This window comes from Cnephaeus nilssonii (assembly GCF_951640355.1).
Source record: "Cnephaeus nilssonii genome assembly, chromosome: 7".
Taxonomy (NCBI): domain Eukaryota; kingdom Metazoa; phylum Chordata; class Mammalia; order Chiroptera; family Vespertilionidae; genus Cnephaeus; species Cnephaeus nilssonii.
Window position 1 is genome coordinate 58,568,860 of NC_137078.1, and position 19,210 is coordinate 58,588,069.

General features: G+C 42.6%; 1 protein-coding gene across 2 annotated transcripts in view; it reads right to left on the reverse strand.

Moving 5' to 3' along the window:
• Positions 1-7,275: 7,275 nt before the first annotated feature.
• The window catches only part of ROR1 (receptor tyrosine kinase like orphan receptor 1), a 402,917-nt gene continuing 390,982 nt past the window's right edge, over positions 7,276-19,210 (reverse strand). For both annotated transcript variants that reach the window (XM_079777940.1, XM_079777939.1), the window contains one exon: positions 7,276-11,770. In XM_079777940.1, coding sequence (XP_079634066.1) covers positions 10,343-11,770 — 1,428 coding nt within the window. In that variant the 3' untranslated portion in view covers positions 7,276-10,342. The remainder of the gene's footprint in view (positions 11,771-19,210) is intronic.

Below are 19,210 nucleotides of genomic sequence, written 5' to 3' on the forward strand. Positions count from 1 at the left end.
CAACGAAAATAATTTTATGGTTGGGGGTTACCATAACATGAGGAACTGTATTAAGGCGTTGCGGCATTAGAAAGGTTGAGAACCACTAGTCTAGAGCAGTGGTCGGCAAACTGCGGCTTGCGAGCCACATGCGGCTCTTTGGCCCCTTGAGTTTTTAGCAAAGGCCAGCTTGGGAGTACCCTAATTAAGTTAATAACAATGTACCTACCTATATAGTTTTAGTTTAAAAATTTGGCTCTCAAAGGAAATTTTCAATCGTTGTACTGTTGATATTTGGCTCTGTTGACTAATGAGTTTGCAGACCACTGGGCTAGAGGATTGAAAAGAGAAAGGTTGCATTGCATTTCTTATGGTAGGCAGAATTCTAAGATGATCTCCGAGATCTCCAGCCCCTGCATAATCTTCAGGACTATGGATATGATGGATTTTGGGTGAGCCTGACCTAATCAGGTGAGCCTTAAATGAGACCGGGCTCTTCCTGAGGTCAGGAATTCAAAATGTGGAAAGGATTCCATGTGAGGGGGATGCTCTGTTGCTCCCTTTGCAAATGAAGGGGGCCATGTGGCAAGGAGGGTGGGTAGGCTCTTGGAGGTGAGAGTGGCGGCTGGCTGACAGCCCACAGGAGAATCAGGGCCTCAGTGTTATAACAATAAGCCACTGAATTCTGCCACAACCACAAGAGCTTGGCGGAGGACCTGAACTCCAGATCAGAACACAGCCTAGCCAACACCTACTGAGGCCTGAGCAGAAAATTCAGTCACGCTGGACCCATATTGTTTTAAAATAGTAAGTTTGTGGCCTTCTGTTAGTTAGCAATAGCTACCTAATACAACTTGTGCCTAGAGTGAGCAGCTACTGACCAAGACAAAACATGTGGCAAAAGGTCAATCACTCAGTGATTTAGTATGAAAAGCATTTGAATCCAGTGAGTAGACATTACCATATGGCTTTACACAGGGTTAGGGGACAAGATAGGTATGGCATCCTGAAAAGTGAAGTCTGAACTAAGGCTCATGGACAAATTTTCATCATCCTAGATGAGCAAGGCAACTGAAAGTGTACTGGTTTAACATTCGTGAAGTTACTGAGGCCATCTCCAGCTCTCACCACCAAGCATACCCCTCCTCCCTCGTTCTTAAAAACAATCCTTCCCCTCAGGACTCGAACAGATGTTTTCGTTTTACTTAAACTCTAAGACTGTTTTCCTCATCCACCAGGAATATGTACCAGTACAAAGTGTTAACCTCGTTTGGATTTGAACCCCCGTCCTCAAGAGCAAAAGAAGGCTGAGGATCGCCAAGTGCCAGCTCAGCTGTGAGACGTGTTTTAAATCATATTTTGACGTATGTTACGCTGTGAACTAGAAAATGAAGTGCAGCACACATGCTTCTAGTAACTCCGGTTTCAAATCATATGATCCCTCCTTTGTCTTGAAGACCTTTTGATGTGCGTTCCCATATTGAGTTTCTCTGCTTTTAATAATCTTATACTCCTTCCTCAATATAAATGTCAGGAAAAATTCTGAATGCTAATCTTCAAAGATCAAACAGGAAGAAAGAGGTGGGCAGCCTAGTTCAGTGACGTGAATTCCTGAAATTTCTCATTTAAAATTTTTTATTTTCTCGTATAAAAGCCTAGGCTCCAAGAAATGCTTCATTCCCCTTTGTAAAGTTGAAGTGTAGCCCGCCCCCCCCCCCCCCGCCCCCAATTTCAGAGTTGTGTGAATTACAAAATAATTTGGTCTCTTCCTGCAAGGCACCTGAGATGCTGGGGCCCAGGATCAGTGTTTATATCTATATTTGTGACTGCCTAACAGACAGGACCTCTGGATCCATACACGCTGGCTTTTATTGCACCTTCTTGGCTTTAGCTCTTGGGGACCAAGAGTCCAAGTTTGCCTGGGACTGGGTGCTTTCCTGGGATAAAGGACTTTCATTGTTAAAATTGGGATAGTCCCTGGCAAACTGGCACATTCCATCACTCTAGCTTGGGCATCAAGGACCCTTTCAAGGTGGGAATTGTGTAGATAATTTGGTAAAAGCTGCCTCTTTGTTTTTGGACCTTGATGCTTAAAGGAACCTAATTTGTTTTCTATTGCAGGCTCTGGTGCCCATCCCCCATAATCAAGGTTCTGAAAAATAATGCTCAGAATTCCTTTGGGAGAGGATCTTAGGGAGGTTTATGATGAGGAAATGCAATGCCTGCCTGGGTACTTTACATATTTTAGGAGAATCAGGTCTCCTTTCATTGCATTCCTCACTTGGGAACACCAATCATTGAGAGAGATGCATTTAATAATATCTAAGTACAACTGAGACCATTAAGAGTGTGAGGGGCCATAACTGGTTTGGCTCAGTGGTTAGAGCGTCGGCCTGGGGACTGAAGGGTCCCAGGTTCGATTCCGGTCAAGGGCATGTACCTTGGTTGCGGGCACATCCCCAGTAGGGGGTGTGCAAGAGGCAGCTGATCGGTGATTCTCTCTCATCGATGTTTCTAACTCTCTATCTCTCTCCCTTCCTCTCTGTAAAAAAAATCAATAAAATATATTAAAAAAAAAAAAGAGTGTGAGGGTGTGGGAGGGGGAACTGCTTAAAAGGTATAATTATTCTAGGCTTCCTTCACATATATCGGTTTAACTAACCCTCTCATACTCAGTTATCCTAAGGATAATTCCAGAATTTCAACATGGGAGAGGCGTTGAGGTGACAATTGGTTTGGAGCAGGTATAAGGGATGACATATGGTTTAGGGATGGCTCGGGGCAGTGATTTCAACCAGTGTGACACAAGAGTTTTTAAAACATGGAATACCTCCTCTTTTCCCCTGGATTGTCAAATTAAAAAGTGACAACCGCCAACACAATAACGGTCCAGTGTGAATGAATCAAAATTATACTATTATTATTATTATTATTTTTTTGGTTAGAGTGGCAAAATTTGTAAAATATTTTTTGGCGTGAGGTAGAATTTTAGTAATTAGTTTATGTGTGCCATGAGATGAAAAAGGTTGAAAATCACTGGCTCAGGGATGTGTCTTGGAGGTGTTTATACTCAGTGTATGTTTGTTTATTAGGGGTGGTTGGAAGGGAGGTGATGGAATTGCTGAGGGGATAAGCCCGCCCCTGCTCGTTGGCATCAGCACTGGATATACACATGAAAAATAGAATATACTGTGCTCTAAATTTTTTTTTATCACAACAGAAAAGAATGTGTCCTTTTATAAAAATTGTTTAAAACACATTGAATAATAGCAATGTTACCACGTTCTGAGCACTTGCTATGTATCAGATACTTCCTATATACTTATACATATTCTCAGAAAGATAGGTATTTTAGACAAATTATGAAATTGTAGCCCATTTTTTTGAGAACGTTTTCAGGCCCTCTTGTCTGCAGGTTACATTAATGAGCTCATGTATGCTAATTAGCTGCAGTTCTAGTAGATCCTTTTTCAGAGGATGAAATCACAGTTCAGGAACTTGTCTAAATTCACATGGTTACCAAGGGGTGAAGGGGAGATTTAAGCTCAGGCAATCTGACATCAGAACCTTAACTCTTATCCTCTATGCTACAGTTACATTATTTTATGGGTAAAGAAATAGAGATTGCCTTACTCACAAAAGGCCATCCGGCCCCTGTGCTGGAGCAGTTGAAAAGTACGTGCTTCATGCTCCCATTCTTCGACCAGGTCCCTTGAAGGACAGAAGCCTAGGCATAGTGGTGTATGCTAAGGAATCTATAGGAGGTGTTAAGGTAGCTTCTCTTTTAAGGTCCATCCTAAGGTGGTCTTGAGAAGATATAATCATTAGAAATCTCCCCAATTGTGATGACAACCTGGTTTGATAAGTATTGCTCTAGTGCAGGGATGGCTGAGAAATTTACACCCTGGTGCTATTTCTGACTGATTGGGTGGTTATTCAGGGCACTACGTTGAAAATTTTAAAGCTAAAATTGAGTTCAGTTGGAAAGAGCACCAGGTCATGATGTCTGCCCTCAATGCAAGAGGAAAGAAGGGTATTGGTGCTTTGGGGTTGCTCTACCAAGTCTGTCCGCTCAGGAATTTTTCCAGGTTGGAGAAAACAGCTAGGATTCTACATCCCTGCCCATGGCTGTGATGGTGCCATGCAGTACCGCTCAGCAGGTTGAGATACATCCCCATCCTATGGCTGAATTTGGCTTCAACACGTGTTGACTGAGAGATGCGAGAGCAGGATGGGAGACATAGCAGGTCTGAGCAGAACTTTCACAAGTGGCCGTGTTTCGGTTCTGCCTCTTGCCCTTTCTCGGTGCCATGAGGACAGCTCTCCTTCAGAGACCTGGGTGCAGGCACCAGCAGCAGGCCCACCTCTGCGAACTGACACAAGCAAGAAACAGAAATGTTTGCTCTGGCAAGGCTGAGGTTTTGGAGTGATTCCTGCAGCCAAGCTGACCAACACACTCTATTCCAGAGCGAACCCTGGAAGTACAATGAAGCTCTAAACTGCCATTTTACCTGAATATTGGTTTTAGTCTTACCAGGTTGACTCAGTCAACTACCCTAGACTATGCCACTGGGGAGTTGCAGCTCATTTCCAGCGATTTTAATGTGGATAGACTCAAAAGAAACCTTTCGGGGAATTGTATTAGCAGGGGCCCCTGGATAAGTGGAGCTAAGGTCCCCAGGCCCAAGGACTGCAGGAGCATCTGTGGTAAGGATGGAGCTTGGTCTCCATCTATTTCTGAAGCAAGTTCCAAGTGCCTCTAAGTCCGGGCAAGCTTGAGCATTAGTCTAGGGCTTTGTGCAGCTGCTTCTGTTGATTTGGGTGTCTTTGAATTTATAACCAAGAACACAGATCCATGAAGACTGACACTTCCCTTCAAACTGAATTATCTTTAGTTCAGCATAAAATCTACATTAAAAAAAAAATATATATATATATATAAATTATTGATTTTTTTAGAGAGGAAGGGAGAGGGATAGAGAGTCAGAAACATAGATGAGAGAGAAACATCTATCAGCTGCCTCTTGCAAATCCCCCACTGGGGATGTGCCCGCAATCAAGGTACATGCCCCTGACCGGAACCGAACCTGGGACCCTTGAGTCCACAGGCCGATGCTCTATCCACTGAGCCAAACCGGTTAGGGCCACTACCCCCCCCCCCTTTTTTTAATGTAAGTAATGGCCCAGCTGGTGTAGCTCAATGGTTGAACGTCAGCCTATGAACTAGGAGGTTACAGTTTGATTCCCGATAAGGGCGTATGCCTGGGTTGTGGGCTAGATCCCCTGTGTGGGGCATGCAGGAGGCAGCCAATCAATGATTCTCTCTCATCACTCATGTTTCTATCTCTCTGTCCCCCTTCCTCTCTGAAAGCAATATGTATAAAAAAGAAATATTTATTTAAAAATGTAAGTAATGTCCCATCTAATTTTAAAGCAGAGTTTTTTCCCTAATGTAACCCTTCATAAATAGAAATATTTACTAAGCTGGTCACTTTGCTATGGAAAAGCATGTGTCAGGCCTGGTCAACAAATGTTCTAGTACTTGTTTGTGAATAAGCGATTCATAGGTGCTTAGGATTCAACTAGTCATAAATATGTCAGCAGACCTTCTCCTTGTATGTCTCTATGTTTTTAAGACTTCTCAGTTTAATTTCCCAGAGGATTACATTGACCTAGAGCGCTTTGATAGCTTGTAAGTCTCTCCTTCCTCTGAGTTAAGTGTCCTAATACTCAGGTATTTATGGTAACAAACCTCAGGTGCTGTCATATTTTGGCTACAAAAGTTTTCCTTATGTGTGTGCTTTATTGCTCCTGCTCCTCTTATATAGCATTTCCTCCTTAGCATTTGAACTATTGGTTGAAAAACAAAGCTATAAATTAAGAAGTCTGAGATTGACTCTAGCACCCCTCTTAGATCCCTCTTGCCGTCCTTCCTCAGAGCAACGGGGAGCATGTAAAGGCAATGGGGCGTATTGCCTGAGCAGAGGAGCACTCAGGGCCAGCCAAGGAGGACTGCTGGGCTGCAGCTGGCCAAGAACACAGTGGAACAAGCCACAGTAGAACAAGCCCATCCCTGCTGGGCCAGGTTGTCACAGAAAGCTCAGGGGAGTGGGGATGCCCACTGGGAGTTGGGTCTTCCCTCCTCCCAAGAAAGACCAGCTTATCCTTGACCTTAATTTTGTCAGGAGGCAACAAAGAGGAGAGGTTTTTTAGTTGTGTTGGCCATCAGTGCAAGGAGTGAAAAAAGGTACATTAAGAAACCAACACTTTTGAGCTTGTCCATATGAAGGAAAAATATTTTGGTGACTTTCCAAGAAAGTGGGTCTTAAGTGAACTGGACAAGAAATATATTCTTGACAAAGGTTAGGTGCTGTTCGTTTTCTATCCAAATGATCAACTGCAAAAAATATAGAACCAATTGTCAAACAGTTGACACAAAGCTTTTAGTGCTGCATTTGTGAGTAAATAAACTTGATTTCTTTTTAAGGTAACTAAAGTGGCTAAAATGTTATTAAATGCATATATATATATATATATATATATATATATATATATATATATATATATGTAAAACTAAGGATATAATGACCATCTCCCCACCCTCTACTCCTATGCCTTTAAATTAGGGTGGTTCTGTGATTCTCAATCTTTATAATACTGGAGGGCTTGCTAAAACACAAATTGTTAGGCCCCCAGAATTTCTGATTCAGTACTTTGAAGTGGAGCCTGAGAATCTGCTTTGCTAACAAGCTCCAAGGTCTGCTGGTCTGAGGACCACACTTTGAGAACCTCAGGGGTAGTTAAGGTTTGTAGTTAATAGAGCTACAAACTTTGAAGGTTTGTAGTTAATAGAGCTCCTCTCAAATCAGTATTTAGTGACTTGTAGTAGGCCTTATCTGAGGTGGTGCTGCGAGTTTGCAGATGAGTTGAAGGATTGAGGCTGGTGGGAGGGAAGAGCCTCGACATAAGAAGGCAATGGAGTGAAAGGCAGATTGAGGGGTTCAAGTGAGAGGCAGAAACCCACCCTGACTCGGATCTCACTGTCATGTGAAGTGATTGCTTTATTGAGTTTGATCGCTGAAGTGGTGACAGGAGCTGTACCTAAAACAGATGGATAAGGCCCTGAAGGTTTTATTGTAGTCCCTTCTGTATTAAAGAGAAGAAATGGACAAGTTCTTTGAACTTTCATAATGATACTCATTTTCCTTGACAGTGTGTATTCATGGCCAGATGGGGAACTTTTTCTTTCGGGCAAATAAAGTCATAAAGGTAAGCTGTGGCAATTGAATGGTCACATTTCTTTTATTTTATCGATAGGGTTAGAATCTAAGTGAAACAGAGACGTACGTAGCTTTTTCTTCTCCAGTCCTAATACATGATTGTTGATATCTAAGTTCATCTGGAAGCATCAAGGCAGAAAAGAACGCAACTTTTAAATCCAATTTTTACATTCCATTGGTTGCAATTATTTAATATATTATTTTGATTTTAAAAATTAAAATTTTGCCATATGTAGGTGGATAATATATGCTCATGAAATCATTGGGATTCCCCCCTCCACCTATGGTCACTAGCAAAAGAATGCCCAAGTGTATTTTTTAAAAGCCTGTTTTAAAAAATATTATTTCATTGAAATACCGTTAATAGGAAATATGATTCCTCTTTCTATGAAATATCAATCATTAGGAGAAATAGTGTGAAAATTCCCAAATACTTCCATGATAGCAATATTCAGGAAATAATATTTTATGGTAAACATTTTTAATAAACAGCAGCATAAAATAATCAGTGTTTAATATCATCTCTGGTGTGTGAAATACAAATGCATATATCCTCAATATAAAATAGCCTTTTTGTCATTACAATTCCATGCTTGTCTATTTTAAATGCCCATAATAACAAATCAAACATTAAAGTAATACAGTGATTAAATGCATGCAGTGAAAATAAGAAAAGATATGGTAGGGCGAGATATCTGAATATTGCCACTATATATTTGAAGAAAATCTATTATTGAGTTAAAAACAAATACACAAAAGGAAACAAGGAAACAGACCAGATATAAAAATGCAAAGATATATTTTCACTTCTGTGATACAAACCATAAACAATAGTTTTGTGCAAAAAAGAAAAGATCTGAAAATAAAGTCATTTTACAAAAAAACATTGTCAACAAAGCAAAAGATATTTTTCAGTTTGTGAAAAAATACTATTTTAATACAAAAGGGACTGTGTTATGTAGTATCACAGTGCTATTATAAAATACATTATTACAAGTGGTTTTGAAATTTAGTTTGCTCACCTTAATGACTTCAGTAATTATAAAATGTTTAAAATAAATGTTATAGTTCTTTATAAAAAACTAACTTGAATTATTATTATTATTTTTTACCATAACAATGTTTTTCCAGAGTAGGCATTTTACTGGCTCATGGAATGCTAATTTCCCTTTAAGGGACTCCTAGAAAAACTCAAGATTCACTGAAATTGTATTTACTTAAAATAATAAATATTCTTGGAAAACAATTGATTGTCGTATGATATACAAAATTGTGGTTTGAATCTTCATCATTAAACAGTTGCATAGCAACAAAAGGATACAAATATTCTCCTCTACCTAAAGTTAAGAAATGTAACTTCTGAGTCAGCTTATTTATGCCACAAAAATATGTCTTAATTTAACTCTGAATAAATTTGGATATAGCCAATTGTTTAAGTTCACAGTACCTATAAGTCCATGTTTGTTTATTTGAAGATTCAGTGTTTGGAAAAACTGCAACATATCCTGGTAAACGTATTTCCTAGATTTCTCATCGTAATGGTATTTTTAAAAAAATTGAACATCAATGTGCTTCTAATTCTCTTACATTCTTCTCATCAAATATAATTTCCAGGAATTACTCTATATCTGGAAAGTCTCTTTATGAGTCTCTTTAGCTGTAAAATAAAAAAAAAAGAGACTTGGAGACATTGTTCTTAGAATAAAGGAGCTATTTTTTAACAAGAGAAAAATCAACCATAACATTCCTTTCTACATAGAACTTGAAACCCATCTATAGGAATTCTAAACTTGGCAAAAGATGGCTAGCAGGTAAATGGCATGAGATGCACATTCGATACCTCCCTCTAACTAGGCAAAAATAATCATGTTGCTTCTATTTATCAGTTTAAAAAAATCAGTTCATGGTAATCTTTGAAGTGAGAACTCAGTATTTGCTTTTTAAAAATACTGTAATATTTTACAAAATAGAATTCATAGTATTTGTATTCCAACTAATCCTATGAATAAATTGTCTCAACTCTTGATGCTGAGATAAAAACTGTGACTATTTCCAGATCAGAAAAAAAAAAGTGAGAAACTTTAAATTATCTAGATATTGTATCATAGAGTTTCCTACTTCCCCCGAGTCCACTGAACAACTCATAGACAGGAAGTTGCAAGCATTGATGTGCTGATCTGCAGCCACACCTCTATTCGTCAATGTATTAGTCCAGGGAAGCTCCCGCAAGGCTGTCTCCATGGGAACCCTTGTTCCTCTCCCATGGATGCTGATCTAGGTCGAGGGGCCATTTTCCTGCCTGCTTCCTTTGGTGCCTCATTTCTAATGCAACAAAATAAACTATCACTATCAACCAATAATCAATTCCAACATCGACATCTAGCCTTCTTATCGTTGGATGCCCTATATTATTTCAAGGGCTGTGTAAACTGTGGAAAAAGAAAATGTAGAAAAGGCCTTCATGATCAGCAGAGGAGATTCACAAAGAGCCACACTCTGCACCTTCCCAGAGAAGCCCCACTGCGTAGAAGGCTTCAGGGGAACTTACTCTTGTCTTATGGCTCATTTCCATCTGGGATTTCAAATTTGGCCTAAGGCTTCCTCATTGATTCTGAACATCACTTCCATATAAAGATGCACAGAGTTTAAATTGAACCAACATAATTCCTGAACATAGGTCCTGAAGAAAAGACAGCAGGTAGACAAATGCTACGGTATATACATTTTGGGGAGAGACCAGTCATGGTGACTGAAAGTGAAATACACAAAGCACCATTTGACTTTCCTTTTTGGTTTGATGCTTAATCACAAGGATCTTTTCCTCTTCGCTGGTTTGCAGGTTTCAGTACTTGGAACAAATCCCAATGTCATGGCACACATCCTGATGAGGCCTTAATCCCACAATGTTTCTTTCCGGCTGGTGTCTGCCCTGCTTGGTAAGACACAACTTAAACTTCACAGAAGGTACTTGTTGCAATATCTGCTAAATGAGAACCTTACTTTAATAAAAACATTTGAATATAAATCTTTTCTACGACTTTCTAGTTTCTCCTGTGTACCACATTTACAACAAGTTGTGCATTTTATAATTCTGCAGAAATCATAGATTCGGTGTGTCCGTGAATATTGGAGTCTCCTAGCAAAGATGGTTGCTTGGAGTCTATTTTGTAGGGTTTTTGAGATTTGTTGCCAAAAACGGTGATACCCATCCCACCGGGATGATTTGGAATTGACATGTGTGGTAGTAAAGGAATATTTGCTTCCTGATTGGATCCTGATGAGGGCAAGCTGGTCACGTGGCCAGTGCTCGTTGACCCACTGGCACTGCTTGGGGACCGGCTCTTGGGGGGTGGGCAGTGCTGAATCACTCTGGGAGGACCTGCTGGCTGAAAGTGGGCAGCTGGAAACGCTGCGTATCCAGGAGGTATTGGGTATCCGTTGATGGGGATGAATCTCTGGTTCTGAGGTATTGGTGGGCCAATGAAACCAGCAATCTGGCCCTGTGGTGTAATACCCTGGCTTGGGAACATATAATTGGGATATCTGGGGTTACTGAGATTACTCACTGGGCTGGCACTAAGGGAGGTGGTCTGCGTGGTGGCATTTCCTCCTGAAGGAGTCGTGGAGCTGGTGTGACTGGAGAGTCCCTCCCAGGACCGAAGCCGGACGTGAATATCTTTAAATCTTGGTCTCCTAGAAGGAATCTCATTCCAGCATTCTGTCATGAGGCTGTACATTCTGGGTGGGCAGTCTTCGGAGCAGGGTAACAGCTGTCGTTTTCTCACCATTTCGATCACTTCCTGGTTACTAAATCCATAATAGGGCTGGAGTCCAAAACTGAAAATCTCCCACAAGACAACCCCGAAAGACCAGATATCGGAATCAGAAGAGAATTTGCCATACAGGATGGCTTCGGGGGGCATCCAGCGAATGGGCAGCAAAGATTTGCTCTGCACCCTGTAGTAATCAGCGGAGTATATCTCTCTGGAAAGCCCAAGGTCTGAAATCTTTACGTGAAGCTGCTCTCCGATTAAAATATTGCGAGCTGCAAGGTCCTTGTGGACAAAGAAATGACTAGACAGATATTCCATGCCAGCTGCGATCTGAATGGCGATGTGCAGAAAATCTCCATGATCCAGGCTGGATTTCACAGTCCCATCTTCATCACTGCTACAGCCAACATCAGAATGCGGGGACCGCATGATGAGGAACTCGTGGAGATCCCCCTGATTCATATACTCGAAAAGCATGCACACAGGTTGCTCCTGAGTGACAGCACCTAGAAGGCAGACAATATTGGGGTGGTGGAGTTCGGCCATCAGGGAGGCCTCCTGTTGAAAGTCTGTCCATTGCTGGGGGTTGTTATAGTCTTTTAAGGTCTTTATAGCAACCAACTGAGCATGGTCCATGCCTGGGAGATAGAGATGGCCCTTATAGATCTTTCCAAAGGCACATTCGCCCAATTCTTCCATGAAACGTACAGCAGAAAGTGGCAATTCCTTAGCCTTGCTCTGTATGAAAGAAAGGAAAAGTGTGGTTGAAAACATCTTTTTTTTTTTGAAATATTTTTTAAATCGATTTTTAGACAGAAAGGAAGGGAGAGGGAGAGAGAGATAGAAACATCAATGATGAGAGACACATTGATCGGCTGCCTCCTGCACACCCCCTACTGGGGATTGAGCCCACAGCCCGGCATGTGCTCTGACTGGGAATCAAATCCGGGACCTCTTGGTCCATGGGACGACACTCAATCCACTGAGCCACACCAGCTGGGCTAAAACACTTCTTAAGGCACCTTCTTGGCACCTGGAAGGAGTGGGTGGGACACAGAGAGAAAGGTTCTATAAATTAGATTAAATTACTGTAGGCATATACATTTTAAATGGTTGGCTGCAACTTAGGGGAGCCGTCATTGGCAACTTTCTTGTCCATCACTCCCCAACTCACCCTTCTACACCCCTTGCTCCAACAATGGTTCCCTGCTGTTGCCTAGCGTCTTGTTACTCCAACTGTGGTCTTGGGACAGCAACATCAGCATCACTGGAAGCTTCCTACAAATGAGGACTCCGGGGCCCACCTCTGACCTACTGAATGAGAATGTGCTTTTCCAGGCCCCACATATCCCAGTGAACATCAGAGCGCGAGAAGCACTGCTGCAGACGATACGGCCTTAATTCTTAGCCTGGCACTTGGAGTGTCTGTGTTTTGGCCCTCACCTGCCCACCCTTGCTACTCCTCTCTGTGACAGCATCACTGTAGTTAAATAGGTCTCCTTGCTCTCCACCCTAAACCACCGCGCACATTATTGCCTAATACCTTTATTCCTGCAATGCTCTCCTACTCTTGGGATATTTATTGTGCGAAAAGCACGAGAAACCAAATGAAAGACTGTCCCGCGGTGCTCACAGTAGAGGTGGGGAGGCTTGGAATGTGCTCCTCTCTGCTTATTGAAGCCTGGCCTCCTCTGAAGCACTCCGTGACCACTATAGTCTTGGCCTCCTCTAGAGTCCTTTGGCTTTATGGTCTGAATGCCCCTATGTGCAAGAAGCAGGGTGGTGGCTGGTTGCACGCATGACCTCTACAGCCAGCCAATCAGATTTGAATCCTGCCTTCTCCACTTACCATCTGTGTGACCCCAGGTATAATATGGAACCACCTCATGCCTCAATTCCTTTGTCTGTAAAATGAGATGATAATACTTGATACAATTTACTTATCTTGTAGGATTCTTGCGAACTTTCAATACGTTAACATTTGTACTCAGCATGCTGTCTGACACGTGGTAAATGCTACTTAACTTTGACTCTTATTACCTTGCTGTATGTTTTGTCTTAATCAGATTCCAATGTCTTGCATTTCCCTTCATACCAATTGATATTCCTATGGCTTTGCAAGTGGGCTGTTGACTGACTGCCCTTAACACAGACGGGGGAAAGCATGTGCCCCACAATAAAAATAAGTATTAAATGGTGACATTTGATCTTGGCAGTAAATGTCTACTGGGTCCTGTGTTTTTCCTATTTTTAAAAATTCACCTCAGATCTAGCCTGACATTTATTCTAATTTGTTAGGGAAGAAGTCATAAAAGCAATGCATTTGTACATAAACGGATTTTTGAAATAATCCCTGTACCTTAAATCTTTATTTTTGGGGAAAAGAATGCTGCTCTGAGGATCCCAATTGAAGCTGACAATGCTGCAAATCCATCTGGAATGCAGAGCTCTCCACACGGAGTTTAAAACAACAGTTTGGAAAATTAAGTAAAAAAAAACACAACCTTCTCTAATCCAAATTCTACTAATTTAGAATTCATGATGATCGGCTCTGTTCTAGGCTGACATTTTCCAGGGCAAAAATGCCCTCTAACCTAATTATAAGTGTAAATAGACTTCCAGCAAAACACCCAGTTAGAAGGACAAAATGGAATTGAGGATTTCAAAACATTAATTCTTCTCTGCAAATCTATAATAATAAAAGCATAATATGCTAATTAGACCAGACGTCCTGCCAGATGTCCTTTCAGATGACCTTCCGGATGAAGCCGGGGCTGCGAGGGAAGCCGGGTCCCGGGGGCCAGAGGGAAGCCGGCGCTGGCAGCCAGGGGAAGGAAGGCCTACTCTTGCATGAATTTCATGCATCAGGCCTCTAGTATTATTATAAGTAGGTCTCATTTATTTGTTCAAGCAGAGTTTATGGGGTTTGTATTTGAAAATGTCTAATAGGAAAGCTACTTCTGCTGAAACTAATAGTTAATGCATTGCTTATTCAGTAAATTAAAGCTTATTGATCTATGTGTTCATTATAGTATTGTTTGTAATGGCAAAAGGTTAGAAACAACTTCAATGTTTACCTAGAGGAGAAATCCGATTAATTATGGTGGAGCCAGTAAACAAAGTATTATATAGAACAAATTAGGACTCTTTCTATGTACTGATATGGGGAGATCTCCAAAATCCTAAGTTAAAAATAAAAAGCAAAGCCCAGCCAGTGTGGCTCAGTTGGTTGAGTGCTGTCACATGCAACAAGAGGTTGCTAATTGGATTCCCGGTCAGGGCACATGCCTGGGTTGCTGGCTCCATCCCCAGTAGGGGGCGTGCAGGAGGCAGCCAATCGATGTTCCTCCATCTCCCTCTCCTTTCCTCTCTCTGAAATCAAATAAAACATATCTTACCTAATAATAGACAAACATGTAAATTGACTGTACCTCCACTACGCCCACAGCCAATCAGAGTGAGTATGCAAATCAACCCAACAAATATGGTGTTTAATTTGCATATGTAGGCACCCAGCTGCCTGGGTCCCGGGAACACCCTCAGCACCCAGGTCACTCTGAGGTAGGCTCCGCGTGGGCCCTGAGCAGCCTGGGAAGGGCCTGAGCCAGGGGGTTCCTGGGCAGGGCCGAGCCTGCGATCGGAGCCGAGGGCGCCCCTGCCCAGGCCTAAAGCCTCAGCCAAAGGCTTTAGGCCTGGGCAAGGGTGGAGCGGTGATCAGAGGGAGCTGGGGGGCCCCTGCCCAGGCCCCAAGGCTTTAGGCTTGGGCAGGGGCAGAGCCGGCAATCAGAGGGAGCTGGGGGGGCCCTGCCCTGGCCTAAAGCTTCGGCCAGAGGCTTTAGGCCTGGGCAGGGGCTGAGCCGGTGATCGGTGTGAACTACAGAGGAAACACCTTTTCTGACTGCTCATTGGCTAAGCTCCCTGTATGCTACTGGTAATATTCTTAGTAACTTGGGTAATAAGAATCCAAAAAGGCGATCTAGGGTTTTTCCACCACACTCCTGGAGAAAAAAAAACGAAGGTCCGCTGCTGGAGGGCTAAGAAATGTCATATCCTGCCCTAGCCGGTTTGGTTCAATGGATAATGCCTTGGCCTGCCGACCGCAGGTCTGGGTTCAATTCTGATCAAGGACAAGTACCTAGGTTGCAGGCTCCTCCCTGGCTGGTGCCCAGGTCAGGGCTCATGCAGGAGGCAACCAATCAAAGTGTTTCTCTCACTTTGATGTTTCTCTCTGTCTTTCCCTTTCTCTTCCACATTCTCTAAAAATCAATGGAAACATATCCTCAGGTGAGGATACAAAAAAAAAAAAAAAAAAAACGAAAAGAAAGAAATGTCATATCCTATGAAAGACACATCTTGAAAATGCCTAAAGAAAGTTGTCATTTTTTCTTGGTGAAGGGACTGGAGTCCGTGTTGATGAAAACACCTTGGTGGCTGCGGTGACTGGCAGTGGCTGCAGCAGCGGAGTGATGGGGCTGGCGCCTTCCCCTGATCAGCCCGGTCACCTCCCACAAAGGGAGGCCAGACTGCAGCTTAGCCGTCAGTAGGACATCCCCTGAGGGCTCCCAGTATGTGAGAGGGAGCAGCCTGGGCTGAGGGACCGCACCCCCCCCCCCAAGTGCACGAAATTCGTGCACTGGGCCCCTAGTTTTAAAATGTAATAAAAAGTAAAAACAAAAAACAGTAATATTGTATTCTGCTTTTGTGTGAAAGAGGAGAAGACAAAGAATATATTCATGTTTCTTTGCATAAAGAAACGATGCTCAGGGAACAACAGTGGCTACTGGGAGGGCTCAGAGGTGAGAACTAGGAGGAGGGGACAGAGGTGGAAGGTTTTTTTACTTCATGCCTTTTTATTCTTTTAAAATTTCGAACCAGGCAAATATGTTACCAATTCAAAAAAGTGTGTAATTTAAAAAACCTATGACCAATCTTTCCATCAGATTGAATCAGATAATTTCTTCTGCAATCACAAGCCCATCCACTATTTTCCATTTTGCTTATAGGGGCTGGATTCTTGTAGGTGCTATGGAGTTCCTTTGGGAGAACAGCATTTGGGGGCTGGGAAAAGGAACCCACTGAACCAACCCTACTTTTTTCTCTTGCTGCACTCAGATGATTTTGCTTTTGTGACAAGATTAAGCCAAAGTGATTTTTTCCTGCAGGACATTAAGATTGAGATTTCCATCAGAACGTTTCCTAATGATGCAACTGAATCCAATTTATGGGAAGGTCCCTTGAATGGCATAGAAGGTGTTCCTTTTTTATCTAAACAGGATCCTCTGGCTTTTGGTGATAGATAAGAACAAGGGACTGAATAATACACTTCTTCTGAGGGAAAATGGGAATTAGGAACTAAACCCAAGGAATAGTAGACTGATATAATGAGGAATTAGAACTCCTCATCCCTCCTCCTGCCCCTGCTGAAATTAACCCATAGGCAATGTGGTATAATTCAACCCATGTGACTTGGGACTCATACAAATTGGAATTCGCATCTTGGACTTGTTGCTTTCTTTTAATAGGTAATACTCATACAGCATGTACTATGTGCCAGACACTGTTCTAAGCACTGAACAAGTATTAACTCATTTAATACAACAACCTTGTGGGGTAGGCCCTATATATTAGCTGGCTGGCCATGGGTGAGTTTCTTAACTTTTCTGAACCTCTATTTCATAGCTATGAAATAATATAACATCTAGCTTCCATGGTTACACTAGGGATTAGATGCAACAATGTATGAAAGCAATTTCACCTATTAAGTACTCTTTAAATCAACCTTACTTTTCTTATTAGGAAAGTCATCTAAGAAGTGGAGTAAATACAAATGATTTCTAGACAGGCGTCTATAATGCCTTCTATTAAAACAATATATGGTAAGTTTCCTCTTGTTAATATTTCTCTGTTGTCCTGTAGTTGTTAGTGTTCTTAAACAAAAGTCTTTAAAAAAAACGACAGAGACTGTATTTGGAGCCTGAGGATGGGTGATGAAGATGGAGGGACAAGAACCCATGTGGCAGAGCGGATGGTGGCAGACGGGGAAAGGAAGCGAGCGAGCCAAACTTCCGGGGCCTGGAGGAGAAGAGGGGCTGGACAGGCCGGTGGCACCAGCCGGGCACGTGGCCCCTGGGGCTTCATGAGGAAGAAGCCTGCCCACAGTCCTCTACACCCAGGTCGCAAATGAGCCATTTCACAGGTGAAGAAAGAGGCTTTCACAAGTATCAAGACTTTGCAGGACCCCAAAGAGCTGCACTCGTGTGGGCAAGGCCTTCTGCTTTGGGCCCCGCCATTCTGTCTGAAACCAGAGACGCCTGCTGGCCGGGAATCCCCGGGCGCCTTGCCATGTCTCTGAAGGCTCCGCCTGGGGCCTGACACCTTGCGGGGCTGTGAGGCCAGCCTTCAGTGTGTGGCCACTCAGTGGAGTCAGAATGGTTCCGCCTCCCTGTTCAGACACACACACGAGTCCATTTCGACCCAAAGTGTGTCTTGCCATCTCTTACCAGTACCTGGTGGGTCACCGAGCACAGGGTGTCCGCTCTGCTCCAGCCTCTAACAGGGAGGGGGAGGGGTTCGCCAGAGCTGGTCAGAGCCCCATTTGGGGGTGTGCTTTGGAAAGAAGCACAGAAAGCAACGAACATGGCAGATTTCACAAAACCTTTCCTGCAAACACCTGTGCTGCAGCCGGCATGGAAGTGCCCAGAAAAAGCCGGCGCGGAGCTGGGTTTCAGGGGAACAATTTACACAGTGATTTGCATTTTTTAAATGCTCAAGTTACTTGGTACAAATGAGTCTTAACTACAGACTCATTTTCAAATTTCACATAAATCCTGAACTAGTTAAAAAATCATAAAAACCCTTAAAGAAGCAGCCAGTAGATGTACGGTAACGGCAGGAAATTAGCTGTATTGTTGGGGAACAGATGGTTTACATTATACAAACCCCTTAGGCTAAACTTGTTTAGGTCTGGCATATTGTAAATTATATTTTAGTAATGAAAGTGAAATGACCTCTGCTTGACCTCCAGTGGGGTTTGTCTGTTTGAACCAATGTAGTGGAAAACTATGAAAGAAAATGAAGTCATAAAGTTTTGGCAGTTCAATTTTGGCTCATTTCAAGTTAAGGGGTTATAAATCTGTTTAGTTTCTGTTTGACAAGTATTTGTCATACAGGGATGTACAAAATGTAAAGAAGTGTAAAATACACACGAGGCACGGTGCCAAAGTAAACCCAGTACAAAGGGAAACGGGAATGAATAGGGTCCCAGGCTCCTATCTCTTTATCACTCCCTCCATTAGTTGAATGACAAGATGGGCTTGGTTTATTATACGCTGTAAGGCAATTAAGTACCTTAAAACTGAAACAGGCTTTCAGTTTAAATGTTAACATTTTTACTTCTCAAAAGTAAACACACATCTGCCCCAGTGCGCTTTTAAAAATTATATCATTTGGGGTGGGGGAGAGAAAAATCAAAGCTGATGTAGAAGTTGATACGTTCTTCTCCAATCCGATTGTGCCTCTTTCCCTTAGACATTTCTGAAGGGCAACTGTGGGGAGAACACTGGAGAGGCGAGTCACTTAGATGTGAGTCAGATGTGAGTATGACAGGACTGTCTCAATGGCTGATGTTGATGGCTTCTTTTACCTGAGTGCTGAATACAAAGTGGGGACATGTGGACCTTCTAGATACAGGAACCTGAGATAGGGAAGCAATGGATCATGGGGCAGGGTTTTAAAAAATTCCAATTATGTAGGTGGCAGGTGGATGAGGAGGACAGACTCAGTGATTTTATCTCTTTCCACCTTCGGGAAGTTACACCTTAGGTGCTAATACATTTGAAATGACTCCTCTGGGTGACAGGGCTTACTACTAACCTTCCATTTCCTGCTTCCCCCACGTAAGTGATTATCACAGGAAACGAGGTGAGGATTGTGTGAGGGCCACCTACATTTGTGTACAGCAGGGGTCCCCTCTTGTGACTTTTGGCCTCTAACCTGAACAGGGTATGAATGCTCTACTTTTGAGTTCAACTTGAAGCAGACACACAGATAAAAAGCAGAGCTACATTCTCCGGGACTGGAAGGTGGCTCCAATAGCAAGGGGTGAAAAAGAACTGAAGTTCATACTCATGCCACCCACCCCACCTACAGGTCCTGTGCTGGTTCCTTTCCTATTCCCGG